Source organism: Ahaetulla prasina, chromosome 8 (assembly GCF_028640845.1).
Source record: "Ahaetulla prasina isolate Xishuangbanna chromosome 8, ASM2864084v1, whole genome shotgun sequence".
NCBI classification, from domain to species: domain Eukaryota; kingdom Metazoa; phylum Chordata; class Lepidosauria; order Squamata; family Colubridae; genus Ahaetulla; species Ahaetulla prasina.
In genome coordinates this window covers 38012394-38039119 of record NC_080546.1, presented here as the reverse complement: position 1 = coordinate 38039119, position 26726 = coordinate 38012394, and the positions used below count along the sequence as shown (strand labels likewise).

At 35.1% G+C, this 26726-nt stretch overlaps 1 protein-coding gene across 2 annotated transcripts in view; it reads right to left on the bottom strand.

Moving 5' to 3' along the window:
* SLC7A11 (solute carrier family 7 member 11) overlaps positions 1-26726 on the bottom strand; it is a 72504-nt gene that overhangs the window by 9540 nt on the left and 36238 nt on the right. For both annotated transcript variants that reach the window (XM_058192981.1, XM_058192982.1), the window contains exons 7-9: positions 1441-1564; positions 1177-1280; positions 490-586 (exon numbers count right to left, since the gene is read on the bottom strand). In XM_058192981.1, the coding sequence (XP_058048964.1) occupies positions 490-586; positions 1177-1280; positions 1441-1564 (325 nt within the window). The remainder of the gene's footprint in view (positions 1-489; positions 587-1176; positions 1281-1440; positions 1565-26726) is intronic.

Here is a 26726-nt window from a genome sequence, read left to right as displayed (position 1 = left end):
ATCATTGCAGATTAGTGATATAAAAAAGGCAGTTATATACATCTGTATATAAATTACCTAGAATTAGCACCATGAGAGGAGGGATAATGCTGTTTATCTATCACTGCTGTTTACATTTTTCTTCTAAATATTTAGAATGTAACTTCAGATCTTCAAAGCAGCACATTAGCATATAGCCTGTCTTTAGAATTTCACTGGTCTTCCTCAGATCTAGGAAGAATCATTCCATTGAGAGTTTAATTAATCACTCTCATTCAACCTTCAAATAAAATACAGCACTTGATTTAAGTGCTAGCCTATGAGAGTTAAGGGCAACTAGCAGAAAGTTCTTGAATACATCATCTCATTATTTATGTTCCACCCCTCCAAACATAGTGAAACAGAAATAAATAACCACATTTCAAGTAGTGTTTAAGTTACATTTGAATGCTTCCGAGCAGGACCATGTTATACAGTGTTGATAAAAAGCCATTTGTTTATATGATTTACCAAAACAATGACAGCTGGTAGAGGAGTGTGCTTGCGAACATGAATCATGGAGAGAATTTCTGGAAGGTGACCCTCACGGGATGCAACGTAGAACATCCTGATGGGAAAATAAATTTGGACAGCTTTTAAAGATGCTCATTACCAAGATTAATTGAAGCAGTTCACCAGAGATGCAGAATACATTCAAAGTTATCCTCAATAGTACTATTTGTTTCTATGCAATGCAAGCATCAGAAGCTGAATTAAAGAATTTTAGAAAGCACATTTAGAAGCTCATGGAAAAAAACTTCTAAAACCTATTTTGAACCTACATCTTTGTCAGCATTCAAAAACAGGAATAGTTGAGCACTGCTTTATTTTACTTTTGCAGATAATTTATACATATATCAGTGAAATTGTACCAGGTAATGAGAACAATAATAATAATAAATCTATTTAAAATAGATTTTGTGCAATAATGTACATTTTTCTATTGCTTTCACTCATTTTACTATTCGGCTGTTCAGTGCCAGCTAAACCTAAAGGAAAAGTACAATATTCTCTCTGTATTTATTCAATTATTAGACTATCAGTGATATTTACATATGAAGAAATAATTCTAGTATGCATGTGCATATATGGATACACAGTATACTTCTATGTTCCATTCACTTTTATTTTACTTTGATTAGCAAAAGAATAACTTACCTTGAAACTGCAAATATACCACCATTCATAGATCCAAAGCAAGAAAGTGCAACAAAAATAGGAACAGCTAAGGAAAAATTTCCCAGTAGACGTTCGGAAAAAGTCTAACAAAAAAAAACAAAACCAGAAATTACTAATATATATATTCTTTAATATTAAAATATAGATCCTATAAATTCAGTTCTTCCCTTATAGTCAAAGGATTTATTTTCAATGTATTATAATGCTCCCTAATGTCCTATATGCATTTTTACCACGACTTACCACTGCCACTGCCTTGGAGATTAGCATATCCTCAGGGCTGAGAGTTGTAAAATAGGCCACATTAGTTAAGACGTAGCCAAGTGTGACAATAACCATTGATGAGCAAATGGCGAGTGGCACATTTCTGAAAAACAGAAAGAAATTGAGCATTATCCATCTGTACATAAAATTAAATCTACTTGGTTAGGAAATATATTTGATTCATGCTATATTGTTTTCATTGTGACTACTAATTTTATACATAACATAAATCTTGTTACATGAAACCTGATTGCTTACAATATTATACCTCAGGTCAGAGTAACTTATCTCTTGCTAACCAGGGTAGATTGCAAACAGTAGGCAAGTTCTGTCCCATCCCTGTTTGCAAAATCTGAATAATGATGCATCCATTGCTTACACTAAAAAAAAGAACTATTTTAGGCCAACATTGGAAGCAAGCTTTATTAGCCAAGGCATTTACCGTTCAAACAGAAATGCTGAAAGCTGAATTTATCCCCACTACTTTCTAATTTACAGTTGCATAGAATTTGTTTGAGTCAGTGGGATACACTATATTCTGAGCCATTCTGGAAAATGATCATCAAATTGTAACTTAACATATATTTTGAGGTCAAAGTGGACCACTGGTTTTTCTTAGGCAAAATAGTGATGGGTGGAAATCTAAATAATCCAAGATAGATTGTCACCACAAATCTGAATATAACCTATTCAAATAAGATATTACAATTTGACACGTTCTTTTGTGACCATCAGTATTTCACAGGTTACCTATTAAGAAATAAACGGGAATGTAACTGGGAATGTTTCCAAACAAATGGAATCCTAGCCTCTTATTTTTGAAATCAATAAATTAATTTCATATATGAAATTTTTGAAAAAAGGCTAAATGATATATTTAAAGAAACATTTTTAGACATAACATGCCCAGTTTTAATGGCTCAGAAAAGTGACAATGACATTTTAAAAACCAGGTGATATCAATCAACTATTAGATCATTTCTTTAGTCTGATCTTGCAATTCACCAAATTCTCAGTCAGTGTTGTCTTGCTTCATAATACATGTTGGGTTTTATATTTCGCACACACCTGGTTGTAGAGAGTCACCCTACCAAATCCTGTAATTAAAACTTAATTATTACAATTCACACCACAGGACTATCCTTTAATAATGGCATAATTACACCGATTAGAATTGTTAAATTACAATCTGATTGAGAGAACAGAAAAAGCAAATGTTAGACCTCCTTATTTGCCCTAACTGGTAATTTTTCCCTTCTTCATCTAACTTGCCATAATAAAATTTTAGCTAAATCCAGCAGCAGGTGAATAAGGATAAACAGCTAAAGATATGATACATAGCATAGCTTTTGTACCCTATATAGCATGGGTAGATAGAATGAGGTAGTGAGAGTGGAAAGGGTAGATAGGGTTTCCTCAGAGATTTGAACAATCATAACAAGATTATTCAATCATTTTCAGGTGTAGGCTTTTTGGATGAGTAGCAAATATTCACTTGCCGGGAAAATACTCTTTGGAGATATGACAACAAATCCAATACAATATCTTGAAATATTTCAGTTGAAAAAAGACAAGAGAAAAATGGCCATAGAATATCTTTTTACTCCATTAGTTAAAATTCAAGACAGTTCAGATTCAAGAATCACCTTTTTCCTGGATATTGGGAAGCAGTAGCAAGAACAAAGAAAAAAGAATATGCTGCCAGTTTAGTACTTTTTTTTTTACAACAAACAAACATAAAAACATCTTCAATCCAAATACAGTGTGTTGGTGGACAGATTACAAATCTTTTGTGCAATTTCAACATATACATGTCATAAATTTATCTAATCTTACATTATGCCAATCTTTTCTTATTACATTATTCATGCATTCTCTTAAATCAATTTAATTCCAAATTTCCCTTATAACAACCTTTCTCAAATCTTTTTTATTGTATCTTCCCTTCTAACCATTGATAAAATAAATCCCATATCTTATAGTATTGTTTATTTTCCTGTTCTCTAATTTCAAATGTCAATTTACTCATTTCTGCACATTCCACTATTTTTCGAATAATTTCATCTTGCATAGGTAATTTCTCACTTTTCCAATTTTTAGCAAACACAATCCTAGCTGTTGTTACAACATTCACAATCAAATATTTCACTTCTCTGCTATATGTTTCAGGTATAATCCCCAGTAGAAAAATTTATGGTTTAAAGTCTATGTGTTTTTTGATCATTTTTTCCAACCATGTGGTATTTTAGTCCAGTATCTCTTAGCTTCCATGCATGTTCACCACATATGGCAATATGAACCAGGTATCTGATGCCACTTCCAGCGTTTTTTGGATTTGTCCTTAAACATTCTAGCAATTCTTGTCGGGGTAGGTGCCATCTGTAAAACATCTTATACAAATTTTCTTTATATGCAGTAGACATTGTCATTTTATAATTTTGTGTCCACAATTTTTGCCATACCTCTAAATCAATCCCATGACCAAAATTCTTCCAGTTTAGTACTTAATAACATTGCTATTTATCTATGGAGAGTCTCAGTCATGAGGGTCATTGTTGTCCCAACGGTGCTTTTTTCAAGAGGCAACTGCAGTTTCTGGTTTTTCTTTGAAGACGTTTCGCTTCTCATCCAAGAAGCTTCTACAGCTCTCTTCTTCAGCTGAAGAAGCTTCTTGGATGAGAAGTGAAACGTTTTCAAAGAAAAACCAGAAACTCCAGTTGCCTCTTGAAAAAGCACCTTTGGGATTGCTATTTATCATCACTCTCATCCAGTAAATTTACTAAGGCTTTGGAAATGAGTGGCACCATTTCCACTTTAAAAGGCCTAACACAACCCAGATATTAACAGACATCAAGCTGGTCATCAGATATCCTATTTCCAAAGTAACACTGCAGATAAATGCTACACTGAGATAGAGCCCAAAGACATTTAAAGGAAAATGGGGGTTTAGTTTTCACAGTTATGTAAATACTTTTTCTGACCATATGCTATCACTAAATTTGTCCATCTTCAAGACACATGTCTACTGATCACTTGATAGCAATAGCCACCTAAAGTTTACTAAGGCTATCCTTTTAGCTTCATTATCACAGGCCCTGTGCTCTCCCTTGATAGTATTTTAAAAAATCCAAGGCATCTCTTGTATATAAATTAATGTACTCTTTTAAAAAACCAAATGTGAATATATAAGTCAACCAGTGAGAAAACATGCTTAAGCCTATATGTATAGGCTTAAGCCTATATGTGAATACTGTCATACTATGTTAAGCTGCATGTCCCTTTGAGGACAATAAAAATAATGATGATAAAAATAAATTGTTGCTCTACACTGTCATATGTACAGCGAAGATATCATAAATGAAATTTGGACTGGACAAATGTGTCACTATCAAACAGGAAAAATAGTGAAAAACTGTAGGAATCAAAATGCCCTTTGGAAATAACTTTGAGAGTCTAGATGAAGATCGCTACAAATATATAGGTATCCTTTAAGCTGACAATATCAAGCATGTTGAAGTCAAGAAAAAGGTTAGAAATGAATGCATCATCAAGACAGTAAAGACGATCTAAAAGTTCAAACTCAGCGCAGGAAATATGATCAAGGCAATTAATACTTGGGCAATTCCTGTCATTAGATACACTACTAGGATAGAAAGCAGAATTAAAACCAGAAAAAAAATGACAATGGATCATGCCTTCATCTGCATAGTAAAGTTGACAGACTCTACTTGCCAAGGAAAATACCATGGGTGGGCATAGAATATTGCAAGTATATCAGAGAGATGCAAAAGTAACAAGGGAATTGGAAGAATATCTGATGGGTAGTAAAGGCAATGCACTGAAGCTAATATACCAGGAAGGTTTACTGAATACTGGCCTACATGAAAAACAGAGAATAGAAAACAGACAAAGGAAAGACAAAGTATTATTTGGCCAGTACATTAAATTTAAAAAAAACAGGCAAAGCAGAAAATAATAAGGTCTGGCAATGGCTAAGAGCAGGAAAACTGTAGAAAGAAACAGAGGTGTATATTCAAACACATACAAAGCTACATGAGGCCAAGCCTTAAGAACAAATTCAAAGAAAGCCAGAATTGAGGAGACAGTGATAGGCAGCAAGTGCTGCCTCTGCAAAGATGCTGAAGAAACAGTGGACCACTGCCTGGTTAGCTGCTGCAAAAACACTGCACAGACCGACTACAAACCACAGCACAACTAAGTAGTAACAATGCAAGAAATACCATTTGCCTGCAAGCAAGAATTGGTGGGACCATAAAATATAGAAAATAAATAAGCTAAATTACTCTGAGACTTTAGAATTCAAACTGACAGGTATCTGCCACATAATACCTCAGATTTAACAATTATCGATATGAAAGACAAAAGAAGTCTGGATAGTAGAGGTGACAGTACTTGGAGATGGCAGAATAGAAAAGAAAGTGCTGGAAGACAAAATACAGAGATCTGCAAATAGATGTCTATAGAGATTCTCAGTCATCCAGGACATGGTTGTCCCAAAGTTGCTTTTTCAAGAGGCAACTGGTCTTTCTTGTTTTTCTTTGAAGACATTTTGCTTCTCATCCAAGAAGCTTCTTCAGCTCTGACTGGATGGTGGGGAATGGAAGGATGTATACTCCTTGCAGACAGCTAGTCATCTGCAATCTTTTAGCAAGTCATTAAGGACATTATCTATCTTCAGTCTACAACACAGTCCTTTCAACTGTTTGGAGAAAGCTCCACAGCCATTTGCACTAATTCAAGTAACCCTCAAGACACAGATAAACCTCCAGGTGGCCTCAACAAGTCTCTAAAAGAATGCAAATGCCATCTGTCTGCAAGGAGTATGAATCCATTCAGAGCTGAAGAAGCTTCTTTCATGAGAAGCGAAATGTCTTCAAAGGAAAACAAGACAGTCCATTGCCTCTTGTAAAAGCATCTTTGGGACCTGCAAATAGAAATAGAAGTGTGACAATAGAAAGCAAAGGTAGTAACAATAGCAATAAGCATCTTGGGTGCAATTCCAAAACAACTGCAGCATCACTTGTACACAGGCATTGACAAAAACAGCACCAGTCAATTGCAAAAGGCAGCTTTACTCTAAACACCTAAGACAATACCTTTAATATCATCAAATATCCATATCTGCCTATTCCAGGTCGTTTGGAAGGACTTGATAGGTGGATAAAAATGCTAACTCCGGTCTGAACATCTGGCTGCCTATGTGACAGACTATAATAGTAATCATAATAATAAAAACTAGCAGATACCATTCATTACGTTGCTGAAAGCTTAGAACTCTCCATGATCCTAGAAGCCTGCAGCAGAATAAGAGCTTTTTCTGTCATCCCCCCAGTACAATTGGCCCCTTAGGGAACTGAAATCCATTAGCATGTAACACCAGCAAGTGTTAGTTGTTAGTTGATGGCTTGCAGTGCCAAGAGTTCACATAGAGGGGAAAAAAACACCATATGAAATATCTGGTTTAATGATTCCAGCAATAAGCTATTCAATCCATATCCATTTTTAACCGAAAAGTTAGGTTTTCTGCTATCACTGTGCAGCACGTAAGCCCACAGTTCATTCCTTTTGCTTTTGCCATCTAACACTTTGAAACAGAAACACAATTTCATTCTCTTAGGCAGTAAATTAGATTTTTTGCTATACATTAATTGGCACATATAAAAGTTCATGTATTGATATGGCTATTGAAACTGAGAAACCCTTTTCTATTGAATGACTCCTAAATTAATTATTCATAAAGTCATGCTTGAAAATGGAAAAACTCAAAAATATATAGTAAGAAAGAGACCTGTATTTTATTAATATTAAAAATTGGACAGATTTTCTAAACTGTAAAAAAAAAGCTGATGAGAAGAAAGGTGAGAAATAAAAAAAATTCTAAAGTTGAAGAAAGATATATGGAATTCTCTTTATAAAAGGTGGAAAGACTGAAAAGTTAGGATTATCAAACTGAAACTCCAAGTCAAGAAAAGTTAACTGTTATTTAGTCCACTGCTTTCAATGTGATTTGCAATTATTTTCTACTTAATGTAGGTCTCTTTTCTGTAATAATTTCCTCATTTGCACATTTTTTTCTTATTATTTAGATATACAGTAGTGGCCAAAATCGTGGAAACCTTTTGGAAAAAGTGTATTTTTAAGATTTGATGGCTAATAACACCATTTTTCTTTGGAGTTTCAAGTTAATCATACTCCGCTGCTGGAATGGCCTGGGAATAGCACAGACCTTAACCAATTGAAAATCTATGGAGCTGATTAAAGAAACTTGTTAGTCAGAAGCGACCCAGCAATAAACCCCAGTTAATAGAAGCAATCATTCAATCTTGGCTTCACATTGTTACAGCTGCAGAACTAAAAGATTTGGTTCACTCCATGGGAAGACGTTGTAAGGCTGTAATTCATGCTAAAGGTTACCCAACTACTAACTGACATGGTGATAATTTTTGTATATCTCGTTTTTTCTATGTGTTTCACTTTTCTTCTTTATACTTTAACTGCTATTCTAATACCCTGTTTCTCACAAATAAGACATCCCCTGATAATAAGCCCAATCGGGCTTTTGAGCTCATGGCAGTAAGGCCAAGCGCTTATTTCAGGGTTCAAAAAAATATAAGACAGAGTCTTATTTTTGGGGAAACACTGTAGCAAATCCTTCATAAAAGTTATTGCATTACATTCTTGATTAAATTATCTTTCCATTTATATATAATTTTAATGGTACTACTCCAAAAAAAGTGGTATTATTAGCTAGTTTTAGAAAATACACTTTTCCCAAAGGTTTCCACAATTTTGGCCACTGTTGTATATGCCACAATTATGTTCGTATAAGCATTACATATATATTTTTCATATGAGAAATATATTGAGAAATCATCATGGCCCTATATAATACATTTTCATGGACAGAACCTCTAGCCTCACCCTTTGTGTCATATACAAGGAGTCCTTGACTTGAGCCCAAAATTTCTGTTGTTAAGTGAAATATTTGTTGAGCTTTGCTCCATTTTATGACCTTGCTTGCTACAGTTGTTAAGTGAATCACTGCAGTTGTTAAGTGACTAATACGGTTGCTAAGTGAATCTGGTTTTCCCATTGACTTTGCTGGTCAGAAGGTTGGATCACATGATTTTGGGACATTGCAACTATCATAAATATGAGTCAGTTGCCAAGGGTCTGGATTTTGATCATGTGACCATGAGGATGCCGCAATGGTCATAAGTGTGAAAAACAGTCATAAATCACTTTTTTCAGTGCCATTGTAACTTTTAACGGTCACTAAATAAACTGTTGCAAGTCGAGGACTACCTCCATAGAATGTTCCCTGATATCCATGCTAAATATCTGCCAGGGATCCCCTGCAGCTCAACAAATGTTAATAGATAAGGACTGCACAATTTAGAAACTTATTTGCGTAGTTGCTTCTCTTACAGAGATACACAAGAGCTGTTGCTCATGTGTAAAGGTAAAGGTTTCCTTTGCACATATGTGCTAGTCGTTCCAGACTCTAGAGGGCAATGCTCATCTCCGTTTCAAAGCCGAAGAGCCAGTGCTGTACGAAGACGTCTCCATGGTCATGTGGCCAGCATGACTAAATGCCAAAGGCGCACGGAGCACTGTTACCTTCCCACTAAAGGCGGTCCCTATTTTTCTACTTGCATTTTTTATGTACTTTCGAACTGCTAGGTTGGCAGAAGCTGGGACAAGTAACGGGAGCTCACCCCATTACTTGGCACTAGGGATTTGAACCACTGAACTGCCAACCTTTCAATCGACCAGCTCAGCATCTTTGCCACTGAGTCACCGCGTGCTCATGTGTAGGAGTTGCTATAAAGTATTAAAGACAGAATTAGCGTGGGTTTTTTAAGATTAGTTGCAAGTTGAACTTCTTCTCCTGAGTTTGCGATTCATATATGATGACTCAACTGTAACTGTAACTGAAACAAACACAAACCCACTAGTATTGTTTCAAAGCATTGCAAGATAAAATCAGGGAAACAACCAATACATTAATAATAAATTTTCCAAGTCTGTTATATAGCATAAACATCTGCCACTTGTCATTAGGAGATAATACTTTAAGACTCATCAAGAATCACCTCTCACCAGTGTTTGCAAAATATCCTGCATTTTAAGATAATTGAAACATGGAAAAATATACAAACAATATGTACTATTTTGCACTGTCATCAATACTGTAAACAACTAACTGCAGAAACCCTAAAGTCAACAAGAAGATTAAGAATTGAAGGAAAACAATAACCTCTGAGTTCTGATTTGTTTGGGTTCGTTAATTGGGATCATGACAGTCTGTGCATATTGTAAATCCTACTATCTTAGAGTTATCTATAGATGTAATCGATCTCAAAGGTAACAAATTAGGCCCATTCCAGCTAATATTAATACTGTATAAACCATATAACCTCAATAAATTTTAATAATGACATTGCATAATTATGCAATCAATATTAGCCACAATATCATCAGCATATAAAAGTGTTTATTTTCATTGTTAAGTTCCTTTAATATCTTGACAAAATCTAAGAAAGAAACCAATGACAGAAACACCAAAATGAAAATTAACAGAAACAAAGCATTATCAGGCTTTTGAGTTAGATCCAGGCTGGGAAGCCAAGTTTATAAATGCTAGCATACTTTTTTATTAAAAGATTACAGTAACAAGTAATCTTGCAGGTTTGAATGTGTCTCCCTCTCCCTTCTTTTACCTTGAAGAAAACTAGGGAAGGTCAAGTCTGAGATGTTTGCTAACGTTACATTTCTGCCTTGACTCAAATATTTTTCTTCATGCATGAGGTTTGGTGTTCTTCCTCTAAGAACTTCTTTATTAGGTACATCATATCAGCTCGGTCAAATGGAAAATCAACTCTAAATGTTTCCTGTGGTTCGGTATAATTAAAATAGAAAATAACTCCCTCCCCAAAAGTCACAGGTCACATTTGCCAATTAGCTTAATCCAGGCACTCCTCCCCATCTCTATCCACCACCTGTAGAGATGACTTTGGTTCCCACGAGAAAGTTATGTGTTTTGTTTAGCAACGTATTTCATCCTCCTTCCCCCTCCCTCCTCTGTGTGGCAACTGAGGAATAGAAAAATGGCTTCTGCCAGGTTTGATTCAAAGTTGACAAGGACTTTATAAAGTACCTAGGTTTATCCTTTTCTAGAATATACCAAGTATGTTGAATTAAATATGTTTAAACACACAGGTGAAATTTCAGTAGATATATGTGTATGTCTATACCTTCCATTAAGTATTTGGGGCACAATTAAAATTATCAAAATGAACATTTCCTCAAGATTAATACCATATTATAAGAGGAAATCCAATGTAAATTCCAATTAGATGCTTTACACACATAGGTATGTTAATGAGAAAATTTTTATAGCTGGCTAAAGCCTCTAGAATAACTTTGGCCAAATTGAGGTTACTTTACAATGATGATAACTTCAGTCTACAAATTTTCAGCTGTATCACTAGATTTTTATTTTAACATTTTTATTAGATTCCTTATTATTATTCCTCCTTTTGGGCCCATTTGTTGAAACAAGTGTGTAACATGTCTAAGTCTTGAAAAATGTGAGGACCCAGGTGTACTAATAAGAGATTTTCATTTCCAGCTTTGAAAGTTGCAAAGCACGTTTGGTTATTAATAGATTAGCAATTATCTTTTAATGCCATATCACCTGATAAATTGATACTGAAGCATAACACAAATACACAAATGTAAAAACAGTGAAGACATTTCATTGGAATGCTTGGATTACACAAGGCATAAACATTCCAAATCAATTAAGTTTTAATTAAGTTTTTGGGGGACTGTATCTCAAATCTGACTTATTTGCAATATCAGCTTTGAATATATATAATTGAAACATGCAATATGGCCCAGAGATAGCAACCAATCATTTTGGAAATGTAATTCTGAGTCATTCTTGAAATAGTTTACAAACTAAACTAAGATGCTCTCTTCCATGCGTGCATCTCACTAACTCCCTTCCCATCTTTGTCAATTTTAAACCACTTTTAATGTTACTATTTATTGTTTTAGTACTTCATATTATTGTCTTAATCAATTAAGCTGCCTAGAAGCTCCTAGATGGGTAAGATGGATGGCATATAAATTTAACAAATAAATAAACAAACGTCCAGCATGCCTTCAATTTTAGGATTTTTATCAAATGTCATTCTTAAATAGAAATCCACAGTCCAATTTTATAAGTAAAAAGTAAAATCACAGTATTAACTATACATTGAATTGTGGAATGAAGAATTGGAATATCTAGTTTTGGAAATCAGTGGATCCAGGTATTAAGGAATATAAAACAGACATGGAAGTAATTCATCCAATAATATTATTCTGAGTTTATCAAATCCTTTCAGAGAGCATTTACACATTGATAAAAATTAAGTTCTTTTTTAGGATGGCATATAATGTTTTAATAATGTTGTCCATTAATAGCCTTATTTGGATTTCAAAATACTACATAAATCAATAGAATTCTGGGAGGAAATATTATAGTTACGAATCTTGTGATTTTGGATGATATTGCTAAACATGCAATTTTTCATTTCATAAAGAACTTTGCTGCATCAAACCCATATTCCTTAATATGACAAACAGGATAAATGTAAGTAACTAGAAATGAATTTATTTTAAGTAATGGATCTAGGATATGAATTTGTTTCTTTTTGAAAAGTCCCTATGCCTATAAATGAAATGATGCTGCAGTATGTTTCCTAGATTTAATGTTAGGCTTCAGTTAGTACTATGTTGTTCTCTATATTTATTATATGAATCTTTTTTATTAATTAGGGGTTTTTTCCTCCTAATTTTTAGTTTATATTAATCACAATTATATAGCTACTTTTTCCTTCATCTTGTATAATCATTGTAAAACTTTCCGTTGGTGTTGAAGATCTTTTTTATTTGTTTAGGAAAAAATGAATATTGTAATAAATGTTAATGTTAGTTTAAGAAGAGATTAACATATTTTAAATATGTTCTGGAACTCTTCGTAATTGAGAGGATCAAACAATTCCTCAATGTGGCTGTTCATTAAGTTAGATCTCATTAGCTTCCAGTTATCTGTTTGTATTATTGTGTAGCAGCTGCTGTATAAAATATAAAGTGCCTGAATGATATGCAACCTCAGACATTGCACAGGATACAAATAGATGGGGAGTTGCCAATGTAACTGTCTTTATTGCCTTTTATAGAAAAAGATAACATTCAACATTTGAGAAGATGTTCTCTTTCAGGGAAGGAAATAACAACATTGAGTGTTTCTCTCCCCCAAATTCTCTATCCACAAATAGAATGAGAATTTGGGGAAGCCAACCCAAAGTCAACCCACTGAGAACCACACATATTGCTAATTATCACAATATTAACTGTTGTTACTGCATATTCTTACCTCCAAATGCTAACAAAAAAAGTAGTAGCTTTTTAACCATTAAATACAATGTTTTTATTCCCTAATTTTAATTTTAAGTTTTATCTGATTACCCATTAAAAATAATTAAAACATTCTCTCAAATCGAAATAAAACAAATCCAGAATAAACTGAATCAATATTATTTAAATTTTCCAGCAATGGCCAGAAGTTAATATTGCTGATCCAATTTTATCAGCTGGTAAATTTCTAGTGCTCTTGTCATACAATTACAATACAATGACAAAAAGACAAATCACGTTTCCATTATGCTATGCTTCCACACAGCAAAAAACTATCACCAGAGGAATTTCAAGTTGCATCTCTATATTGTCCTCCAAGAAATTACATGAAATTTTTATCATCCTTTTAAAGACTCAAGCAATCATTTTCATAAGCACAACTAAGAAAAAGCAAATCCATGTCTTTTTTTTTTTTTGTTACAATTTAAACAGGACATCCAAATAATTAAAAAAATAATGTGAAAAGGAATTTTCACTTAAAGCTATGTATGACTCATATGTTGTATGAAAGGTCCTTGGTGCTCTCTGAGCTTGGTTGTTTTTTTACAGACATTTTGTTACCCAAATTAGTACCATCATCAATCTTAGCATCTAGCTAAGTGTCAAACATGCATCATCACAGCGGCATCCCATGTCGTATCACAACTTTTTCCCCTTCGCTAAACCGGGCGTATCCAGCATGTGACGCATCATTCCACAGACTGCAAGTTTGACAACCCTGGCTTAAGCAAACCAAAAGACCCAGCAACCCCAGAATTAAAAACAGGAGTCATCTATAACATACAATGTAAGACTTGCAACAACTACTATGTAGGACAAATAGGCAGAAGACTGGCAGAACACATCCATGAACACCAACTGGCAGTCAGAAAGCATGATGAAAATTCTTTAATTTCACAACATATAGACAGATTTAACCATAGTTTCAATTGGGAAAATGTGACAATCCTAGACCATGCCAAGTCCAAAAATGCAAGGGAATTTCTAGAAGCCTGATACTCTGACAAATCAGCTATCAATAGACACATTGACATTAACAACATCTATAAACTATGCAAAAGAGACACTCAACCAACCCAAAAGAGAAAAATACTCCAGCACCTCTCCACCAGTAATAAGCACTCATATCAGCATAGATTAACTCCAAGGCTAACTTCAGACCAACAATCAAGTAAGCAATACCCCAATTAAGAAACTGTCAAAGAGCCATCAGTAAACAGCCTAACCAAAGAATCCCTAAAACAACCTCCACCCACACAGACAGGCAAGCCACCAGAATATAATCTGACAGCAAATAACACTCCTTACTAGCACTGATGATGTTACCTGGTTAGGGTAATGAAGTGTCAGCAAGAAAACAAGCAAGCTCAGAGAGCACCAAGGATTCCTCATTTCAATTCTGAGCTATAAATATTCTCCTTTATTGAAATCAGTCTTTATCTTGTTTGTTTGAAGCTTGTTTCAGAGGCACCAGTGTGTTCCTATCTGGATATTATCTAAATTCATCCAAATTATACTTTTACTGGAGTTGCCAACTCAGATGATCATTGTAATTTACCTGATTAATTGTTCATTCAGTTAAATTTGCATTTGATTAAAATATCTCTGATTCAATTAAAGCTTTAAATATGCACATACACTGTTATAAGTATAATCTTAAAAGAAACATTGCATTTTTGCACTTGCATTCAAGGTCCAACAGCTGCCATCTGCAATTTTTAGATTATAGCTGTCACTTGATTATTCAATTAAATAATTAAATGTGTAATGGACTTTTTGAGTACATGCAAAGAACATTTGCTCTTAAACTGCTGTTGTATCACGGTAGCTAAGAATGTATTTATGAAATGAATATATGTATAAGAAAAACCTTTTTAATATCTGCTAGCTTTCCTACAAAAAATATTTTAGTCTGGAACCATTCAGATGGTTCCAGACTAAATAATATTATATTTAGCATTAAATAGTGTCCTTCTCCTTTCACCTTTTCCAAACCAAATTAAATGGAATACTAATATGTATTTATTTATTAGATTTATATTTCATCTTTTATATAGAAACTATGCATGCTGCCATCTTTCACTTATTGTGCACTTCTTAAATTATTTTCTGATGCTTCTGACCATTTTTGTGCATATTTGAAATTCCAATGAATAGAAAAGAAAATCCTGCAGCTTTCATTTTAGAAATGTTAATATTGAGTTATTATTAAGCTTTATATAACAGCTTTATGAAAAGGAATAATATTTCTCATCTTCTTTAGCATCAATGATAGATGTTTATTGCCTTTTCATACTATTATTCCATTCATTTCAAGAGACACTCTCTTTTCACCAAATCTCATGCATGTCTTGGAACAGTGTGAAATAGGAAGACATAAATTAATTCCTTTTGTTTCTTTTGGAAGAAGCCTGCATGATTCTTGCAAGATTAATTTTGCACCTGGTTAAAAAAATACTGTGTTTCCCCAAAAATAAGACCCTATCTTATATTTTTTTGAACCCTGAAATAAGCGCTTGGCCTTACTGCCATGCGTTCAAAAGCCCAATTGGGCTTATTATCACGGGATGTCTTATTCTGGGGAAAACAGGGTGTTTAATAAGATAGTTTTAACTTTTGAAGGTGACAGTCAAAAAAAGCAATATTGGCTTTTCTTCATTAAAAATGGAGCCAAAAGGAAAAATTTAAATCCACTTTTTCTAGTTATTAAACAAGACTTAAGATTTATAATGACTGAAATCCAGTGTTATTAATTTTTAATCATTAATTCTGCCTTCTAGAAGAATCAAACATTTTCCTCTTGGCTTCGTTCTGCAGTCTAACAATCTTCCAGAAAACAAGATGGGGGAAAATAAAAGTAGATGGCCAAGTCAGGATTATAAAATTATAGTTTGATCCAAAACATTTCTACCAATTGCTGATTCAATTGCCAAGGTTCCTGGAATTCTGTATTAGTAAAAAAAAAATATCTCTGCACATACATCTTTAGGCAACATGTCCTAAGGGAATATATTATCATTTGTCTAATATCAAAACCCCTAAAAGCACATCATCTGGCTTCAAGTTTACAATATAAAACAAACATTTTGGTATCAGTTTCTAAGGTAATATATGCTTAAGAAAACCAATTATAATGCTATGGCTGCATTATGCAGCTAGAACTTTTTTAATTATATCGTATCATAATTAAAAGCAAATTTCAAAGTAAGATGACCCTCAAAATCTTTAAATATTGTGACACTTATCTTAATGATATGAAGTATAGATACATAGTCAAGATTGGAGTAGCCTGAATTTATTTGAATTATAGTACTTTGCATAGCAAGATAAGGGAACATTAAAATAGATGACATTAGAATAAAATGTTGTTGTTTCAATATAACAATAGCCTTTTGTTGTTGTTAGTCGCGAAGTCACGTTCAACCCATTGCGACCCCATGGACTATGTTCCTCCAGGCCTTCCTATCCTCTACCATCCCCTGGAGTCCATTTAAGCTCACACCGACTGCTTCAGTGACTCTAGCCAGCCAGCTCGTTCTCTGTCATCCCCTTCTTCTTTTGCCCTCAATCGTTCCCACCATTAGGCTCTTCTCCAGTGAGTCCTTCCTTCTTATTAGGTGACCAAAGTATTTGAGTCTCATCTTCAGGATCTGGCCTTCTAAAGCACACCCAGGGTTGATCTCCTCTAGGACTGACCAGTTTGATCGCCTTGCAGTCCAAGGGACTCGCAGGAGTCTTCTCCAGCACCATAGTTCAAAGGCCTCAATTCTTTGGCGTTCAGCCTTCCTTATGGCACAATAGTATTTGCATGGTATTTTTCCCTAGTTATGAACTTACAAAATCAAGATTTTAACTTCAGTATCTGCATGATCACAGGAAATTAAAATAAATTCATATTGAGGGGGGAAATATGATAACTTTCCAAGATTTGTTAAAGAGGTATGAAAAATAATAATTATCACTTCTAGTTTTTATACAATAAATATTGCAAGATATGTTTTCAAGCAACCATATTCCAAGACCTAAAAATAAATAAACCTGAACTGCTACAGTCAAAAAAAAAAAATGGAGGGAATAGTAAAAGGATTTAAATTCTCATATGAATTTAGATGATTAAATTATAACGATCTAATTTATGAGCAAGAATTAACAATGTTCTGATGTTATTAGCAATGTATTGCAGAAATCGAAGCATGAAGTTTAATATCATATTGCAAGCCTCTTATAATTAGAACTAAATAGTGAATTTACAGTCACTCTTGTGGGAATATATAGGGGAAATAAAAGAAAATATAAATTTCATAGCATAAGAAATTTTGGTATCATATAAAAAAGCTATATATATCAAATAGAGGATAATCTCACTTTGAAACAAGCTAGCCTGTCAGTAATTTTTGGAACCCATTGAGATCTATTCCTTGTAGATAAATTTTTGATGTAAACAATGGCTCATGCTTTTGTCATCTCTTAGTTGCACTACACTATGTATAGGACTACTCTTGAAGATACTCTGGAAGCTACAGATGTCATGGAATGTAATTGTCCACCTACTGATTGTACTATGAATGAAGCAAAGTAACTCCTACTGTAAATTGTAGGAATGGCACTTGCTGCCAATAGACTTCTGCACTCAGTGCAAGAGGCACTTTACCTTTAAAGTGTATTATACTATCTTGACTCTTTGCTACATTCATAGTACAATCCATTCCAAAGAGAATCTACCATCCATTATATGTTAAACAGCATGGAACTATGCTAATCCCCATTCCCTGGCAGACAGGCCTGCTTAGGATATGGCTTCTTTTGCAGCAAGCTTCTCAGTCTGGAACAGCTTATGTCCTCAAGTTAGAGTGGCCCCCACCCTATTAATGTTCAGGAAGGCTCTGTGCTCTTTCCAGTTGCTCTAACATCTGTAGTCATGAAAACCTTTGAAAGGCTAGTGCTGTCCCACTTGAAAACCATCACAGATCCATTGTTAGACTCCTTGCAATTTACATACCGAGCAAGTAGATCAACTGATGATGCTGTTAATATGGCTCTGCACTACATCCTACAACATCTTGAATCTCCAAAGACCTACGCAAGGGTCCTCTTTGTAGACTTTAATTCAGCATTCAATACCATCATTCCAGACACTCTTCCAACTAAGCTAAACCAGCTACAGGTACCGGAACAGACTTGTAAGTGGATCACAAGCTTCCTAACAAACAGGAAGCAGCAGGTGAAGCTAAGCAGAATCACATCAGATACCTGTACAATTAGCACAGGGGGCCTCCAAGGCTGTGTGCTCTCCCAAGGCTGTGTGCTCTCCCCACTTCTCTTCTCTCTGTATACCAATGACTGCATCTCTAATGATCAATCTGTTAAGATACTGAAGTTCGCAGATGACACAACAGTGATCGGCCTCATTCGAGACAATGATGAATCTGCATACAGATGGGAGGTTGAACAACTAGCCTTGGGGTGTGACCAGAACAATCTGGAACTGAACACACTCAAAACCGTAGTAATGGTGGTAGGCTTTAGGAGAAACCCTTCCATACTTCCACCTCTTACAATACTAGATGACACAGTATCAATAGTAGAGACCTTTAAATGTCTAGGTTCTACCACATCACAAGATCTAAAATGGACACCTAACATCAAAAACATCATCAAAAAAGCACAACAAAGAATGTTCTTTCTGCACCAACTCAGAAAGTTCAAACTGCCCAAGGAGATGCTGATACAGTTCTATAGAGGAATTATTGAGTCTGTCATCTGCACCTCTATAACTGTCTGATTTGGTTCTGCAACCCAAAAAAACAAACACAGAATTTAGAAGATAATTAGAACTGCAGAAAAAACAGTTGCTACTAACCTGCCTTCCATTGAGGGCCTGTATACTGCACGAATCAAAAAGGGGGCCTATATACTGCACAAATCAGATATTTACAGACCCCTCACATCCTGGACATAAACTGTTTCAACTCCTACCCTCAAAACGACGCTAAAGAGGACTGCACACCAGAACAACCAGACCTAAGAACAGTTTCTTCCCGAATGCCATCATGCTTCTAAACAAATAATTCCCTCAACATTGTCAAATTATTTACTAAATCTGCACTACTATTAATCTTCTCATTGTTTCCATCACCCATCTCCTTCCACTTGTGACTGTAATTTTGTTGCTTGTACCCTTACGATTTATATTGATATTGTTTCCTGATTGCTTATTTGTACTCTATGACTATCATTAAGTGTTGTACCGTAGAATTCTTGATGAACATATCTTTTCTTTTATGTACACTAAAAGGATATGCTCCAAGACAAATTCCTTATGTATCCAAACACACTTGAACAATAAAAAAATATATTCTATTCTATTCTATTCTGTTCTGTTCTGTTCTGTTCTGTTCTGTTCTATTCTATTCTATTCTATTCTATTCTATTCTAGAATATTTGATGAAGAGAGCCCAATTAGGTAGACAGCAGTATAATAGGTTTCTGAAATATTTTTCTCTGCTTAATTGATTATTACTGCATTTTTACCATCATGTATTGCCTTGAGCCCAAATTATAGCAGCCTACAAATAGCTGTATAAATAAATACTCACTTAGAAGCAAATTGAAAGAGTTGCCAACAGATCTGTCTGCTCTTGATGCTTTGCATACCCAATAAAAGTTCTTATTTCAATACAGTTGTATTTGTGTAATCACTGTAATGACCTGATCATAGATTGTTGGAAAGAACTGTGATCCTTCATTTCAAAACTATGGAAATTAAATGCCTCTAAATATATCAGTCTGAACAGAATCATGTTAGCATAACAGAGACCTGTTCCAGATGACCAGGCTCTTTGCTTTGATCTAGGATTAATTTACACTGTGTTGACTAGCCTGCAGATCTGTTATGCCATCAAGATATTATCTACACGTTTATAGGTTTACAGCTCAGAGAATTGCCTGCCATCAGCTATTGTTCTTTCTGACTTACAAGTAAGCATAGGGAAATGACAACCAATCAGTGTTTCCTTGCTGTGCCCTCAAGCTGGTCAAATTTCATTAGTATCTTGCATGTCTGCTTAAGTTTCACCATGAATTTTTAAGATTCCTTCTTTTCCCTTCCCTTCTTTTCTCTTCCCTTCCCAACTCACAGGGCCTTATATTTTAAATAGTCAAAGTTTGTCCAGTGTTTTTCAAACACTGTTGTTCACAGTTTGAAGTGATATAAGAAGAGGGCAATTCTTAAAATAATTAATACATACACTGAAACTCAGTCATCTTGGCAGCAAAGCTTCCTTACCTTTCCCATCCCTGCATCTTGTAACCCTGGCATGCCAGCAATTTGGCAATAATTCCAAGCCAGCATAATTGGGTTAATTCTTACTGTGTAATGACAGGAGTACAGATAATTCCTTGAAGCCAGCAATATGTTGTCATTTATGAAGCAACATTCTCTGGGCTTTAATTTGATTTTTGCAATCACAGATGCAATAGCATTGGCACTCAAAGATACCCTGTAGCTGTTTGTCTGGTTATGACACATTGTGTTCATCAAAAGATTTGTACAGCCCTTACTGAGACTACACCTTTTCTAGAAGTCCTTAGCAGGAACTTACTTACTTTTCCCTTATTGGGAAAAAAAGATAGGAGGTTACTTGAATAAAGCTATTTGTCTTGGATTGCCTGATGTCAGACCATGTGCTGAAGATATATAAACTTTTGTCACTCAGGATCTACTCTGCCCTTAACAGTGCACTCTAGTGCAAATTGCTTTCATGTGCAAGCATAAGTGCACATCTTGCATTGCGCTAAGTAAGGCAGAGATGGAATCATTCTAGTACATTTGGAAGAGATATTGCAAGTAATTTAGTCCAATCCTAGACAGTCCATAACTAGAACACCTGTAACAGGTTATAGACATGATATTGCTTGATTATATCTATGAGATTACCATATCACAGGCTTAAATAACAGGTCCCATTGTAAAAGTTGTGAAAAATTCCTGTCCCAAATCACATCAGGCTTAACCTTAATTAACTTAATCATAATGGTTGAATTAACTTTAGACTCTCATTTGCAGCCTATGTTTCTGTCTCAAAAATCAGTAATCTTGAAAATCTGCAGCCTGCACAGCCATAACTAGCCATGTCCAGTATAATGTCAACATTACGACATACCAAAACCCTAAACAAGTGCAATGATTGTTTCCAGAGCGGTTGCATAAAAGCATTGCAACATTGAATTGCTGTGCTGTCTTACACATCCTATGGTTTATACAGAATGGTACTCTGAGAGGTAGACTCTCTGAAACTTGTGGTTAACAAGTCTGCCTCAAGATATTTTGATACCTGCAGGGAAGAACAAGGTTATGTTTTCTTCTGGTGTTGCATCTGAATCTTCCTTTGACAGTAATATGATATCAACTACAATAGTGATGTACTGTACAACTGTAATGTTGTGTCAGCTAGGGAACCTGTATACTAAGATAAGGAGCACCCATAGGTTTTGTGGCTCTCAATCTGCTCTCTAGCACTTAGAAGCCAGTTTCATATTTGCTGCCTGAAATAAGCACCTCAATTTGCTTAAATAGTAAGGCTAGCATTAATGATTAGCTTCTGTTGCCCCAGAGCTATACAACTCTGACATTTTGGCTGACATTTCCTTCTTCCTCTTATCTTCTGTTTTCCCAAAGAAAATAAAGATAATATCTATGGAATTTCTTTCCTGTTTATTGCCCAATGTCTTCTCCATACCCTAGACAGATTTCCTGACCATCTAATTTTGTTGTTTTCCCAACAGTTTTTCAATTGACAGCATCATCCTTAAAACCACCTGCTTACTCCTTTTATAGAACAATTCCTTGATTCAAATAAATCTGTTTGGATCATACTTATGCCTATCCCACAAATTATATTTGGCTGATTACGTGAAGGAATACTGAGCTAAAAATTATACCATGCTTTTCTTTTATTTAAAAAATGATGTAATTAATCCTAAACAGATATATATTTGAGATAAGATTGCCTATTCTAAATGTTATGTTAAATGATGTTGAAAAATAAAATATAAAATATTTTATAAAAATATATATAAAAAACCTACTTCAGGTAATTCTGAAAATAATACTGTAGTCAATTTTAAAATAATTATCTCAAATTCTAAGAGATTAAAATTTAGATGCTAGCCTGCAGATGGAATAGTATCATAGATGATACTATTCTAAAGATAAAGCTTTCTAACTAATACCGAAGCAGATAATTAGTATAGATTACTATAATCTGCTTTGACTATTAAACAGGACAAAGAAAATTTCTGTAATATATATGGGTTCATGAAGAAACTAATGATGAAATTTCATGAAAATTTCCCTCATGTTTAGTCACACTTATATTGTACTGAAATTACAATATAATTATTTTACTGGAAATAAAAAACAGCTTAATCTGGAGCCAAATCTTTGTATTTCATGTCACCAGAATCATTGTGTGTCAGAATGTGCACAGTGTGACTATTTTGAGACAATCCAGGACAGTGGTGGGTTTCCCCCGGTTCGGACTGGTTTGCAAGAACCGGTAGTAAAACCAGCAGGAGGCTCTGCCCACTGTCCCAGACATCATCAGGAAGCTTCTGCGCATGAGCAGAACTGCAAGCATATGTGCGAGCAAAGCAAGTGCCGCGTGTGTGGCCCCGTTGTGAAGTAAAGTTAATAGAACCCACCCCTGATCCAGGAGCAAAATACAGTAAACAGGTTTGTCTTTCAAATAGTGGTTTATATACAAGGAATATATAGATACACATACTAGGCAAAGTCAGGCAATCAATCATCAACTACAGCACAGAAGCACACACACACACAGAGAATGCCTTGACAGGGCCTCTTTTATATATACAGCTTCTTAAAGTGACAAGTTAAATAACGCTGCTGACTCATTCTCATTGCATCATCATTTCAGTATTACAGCCTTACAGCATTACAACATTACAGCAGCTGGTCAGTTATTAAATCATCATTATCCTGATATTGTGTTTAGTTTCATGTATACTAACTTTTCAATTACATTTCAATTCTAGCATGAAAATGTTACTATGCCATCTACTCCTTATAAGGCTACAGTAACTTGTATTGGATTATAATACATAAACTAAGATGTTTAATATTGGCAGGATGTACTGTGATGAATATCAAACAAAGAAATGAATGCAAAAATAGTGGTGATTGTTCTCTCTCTCTCTCTCTCTCTCTTTCTCTCTCTCTCTCTCCATCATTAAAAAAATCTAGTCATATGGAATTTGAACTCATTATTTCAAAATCATAGTTTATATGAAATAGAAGTGAAAAGGAAAAATGAAAGTCATGCCTTTCAAAGTGATAATAAGGTAAATAGGCACCTTTTACATTTACATGAACATGAGAGCTTTAGAGTGCATTTCTAGGATTAAGATATGCCACTGTTGATTACATCAAGATAAAAAAAATCACAATAAAAGCCTATTATATCTGCACCACTTATTTTGTACAGTGGCTTAATGTGTTTTTTTAAATGAAGCTGAATAATACAAAAAGAAAATCCAACATAGTCAAAGTGTTTCTTAATGTAGGACACTTCTGTCTTGCTAAGGAATAAAATGACAAAAATATGGTTTTATGACAATTCATGGATAGACAGACAGCGTTGAGCTTCAGGGTTTAGTGACTATGGTTTGTGTAGTACATTTCCTGATGTTTTACCAGAAACTGTGGCTTGCATTTTCAAACTGCCTCTAAAAATGCCAGCCACAGTTACTGGCAAAATACCAGGAAATCTGTTTTCTAGATCACAGTCATTACATTCTGAAGCTTAACACTGGCTCATCAAATACCGGCTTTGAAAGCCTATACCAGTAATTCATGGATAGCATATGACACCAAGCAAGGAAATGGCCTTTTATCAAATTTGTCCTTTTAATAAAACTATTATGTGTTTGAAAATAATATATAATCCTGCTTCTTAAATAGTAATTTTGTGTGATCAAAGTTGAAAGAAGTTTGCCTTTATATATCTTTGTTGGTTTCTTTTTCTTGTTCAATTTTTGTGTTTGTATGTTAGTTTTGTTGCTGTTTTTATGGATTTTATAATTTTAAAAAACAGGTTAACTATCTTTTAGGTTGAAGAAGGTTTTATTGCTCCAAGCAATTAGCTTTAATGAATGACCGTGGACAATGACAAAGAAGTACAAATTTTCTTGTACATTTACTTAACACAAACTTAAAACTTTAATTACCAAAACCAAAGTATAGATCAGATCGTATCTCAGAACTGTTATTCTGTGGGGTTTTGTATGTGTGCACAAATGTGTGTGCTAAGCATTGTCTTGACTAATCATGTATTAATATTATACATTTATAAACAATTTATTTACAATAATGTTAGTACTATATATTTTGCCATCTGAAATATTTTCGTCCTCACTACTAATAACCCATAGTCCTGATTTTTCAAAAACCTTATTGGACTATTAAAAACATCACTTATTTCTCCTCATGATGTTGCCAAAAGCAAAACATTTTATCTTGTCTAAAGCAAGGTTGACACTCTATCTCTGTGAAGGAATGTTTCTTCACAGCAGGCATTACCTTCCAAAGAAGCCACAGTCGCACAACTCATATTCCAAAACAAACAAATTAAAAAATAACAATAATAAAAGTGAACCAACTTTCTCAAGGCCTATTGTTATAATTTATACTGTCATGTAAATGTTGTTACATAAAGCACTGAACACGCCAACATGTTCTCTTTTGTAAGTACAAATATATATCAAGACTATTCAATACAAGTGAAGAAAGTTAGAACAAAACCATCAATATTTTTTTGCCTTTATTACATGCATGGGCTGCCATCTCATGATCTTGTTCCAAGTGATCCATGCCCTTTTGGCCTGCACAAAGGAATTTTCAGAATATCTATTAAACAAAGTTGCTGAAATTCATTCCGAATTTCATGCCTCCTTGGTCCAAGTCCTATTGATATGCCTGGAATACTCTTGCCCTATTATCTGGGGGAATGGTTTGAACTTGTTGAACCTGGGAAAGTGGACATGATTGTGAGCTTGACCACTTGCTCTTTAGACCCATGCACCTTCTAGTTGACTAAGGCTTGGGCTAAGGCTGTCTAAGGGATGAAATATGAATAGGTTCTAGCAATGTTAAATCCTTGAGAAAGGAGGTTATCTCATTACATCTTTGGAAGGTATTGTTTCACCCACTCCTCAAGAAGCCATCACTGGATACCACCATACTTGACAATTTTTGTCCGGTGTCCAATTTCACTTTTTTAAGGAAGACGGTGAAAAATGTGGACATGCTGCAGTTTCAGAGACCCTGGATAAAGCATATTTCCCAACCTTTGCAGATTAGCCAGGAAGAAGAGGGGATAGTTCCATGAGAGCAGCGGGCAAGCACACATGCCCCACAGCTCCATTTGTGGTGGGCAGGCGCACTTACTGCTTGCACAAATGGAGTGTGCATGCTTCCCGCTGCTCATGCAAAGGGCTCAAGCAGGGATGATATTCATTTCCTTTCATTATCAGTTCACAAACGTGAGCATGTGTGCGGGCGCGCTCACTTCGCTCACACGTGCCCCATCAACTCATGCACCTGACTTTCCATGCATGTCCTTTGCTGGCACGCATACCTTCTACACATGCGCCTGGCCTCAAAAAAGTACCTAAATAGGATAGCATAGAGCTGGGGCAGGTGGGTGGGCACCCACGATTTCCGCTACCGGTTTGGGTGAACCGGTCCAAACTGGCTGAATAGTACCTCTGGGCTCAAGTATGGACTGTGGTCTGGGATTGGGGACCACTGATCTATACCCCTTTCTATCAAGATTCAGGACTGGTACAGAAAAGCATTGGTCACATCTTGACAGCTTTCAATAGGGGCCGGAATAGCTCAGGCTGGTAAAGCCTGTTATTAAGAACACAAAGCCTGCAATTACTGCAGGTTCAAGCCCGGCCCAAGGTTGACTCAGCCTTCCATCCTTTATAAGGTAGGTAAAATGAGGACCCAGATTGTTGGGGGGGCAATAAGTTGACTTTGTAAAAATATACAAATAGAATGAGACTATTGCCTTATACACTGTAAGCCGCCCTGAGTCTTCGGAGAAGGGCGGGGTATAAATGTAAACAAATATATATATATATATCATCAGCCGTATCTTTCTGGACCAGCTTCAGTTGGTGCAAAACGCAGCAGCACTGGAAATTATATGCACTTCTAGAATGACACACATTCCACCTCTGCTCCTGAGCTGTATTGGTTATCAGTTTGTTCCTGCGCTTTTTTTGGTTTTTAAAGCCTTACGGTATGAATTTTCTGAGGGATCACCACTGTCCAATTAAATCTATCCATCTCAGGTTCAGCAGGAGAATCATGCTCTAGGTGCCATCTGCTAAAATGTTTCATCTGATGGGACCCAGGAGGCAAACCTAATTTCTTAATTTAACCCTTTTGCAATCTTGTTTTTATTCATGTCACTTAACTGATTTATCTGGTTTTTATATTGTTTTAATTGTTTCTTTATTGTGTGCTACCCAGAGTCACCTAGTGTGAGATGCGCAGCCATATAAATTTGATAACTAATTAATTAATAAAATTAGGTATATTTGGATTACTCTTTAAAGCATCATGAGAGCTAGTGGTTTAACTAGATGCATTAGAGCAGGGGTCTCCAACCTTGGCCCCTTAAAGAATTGTGGACTTCAACTCCCAGAGTCCCTCAGCCAGCAAATTTTGGCATTCAAATTTT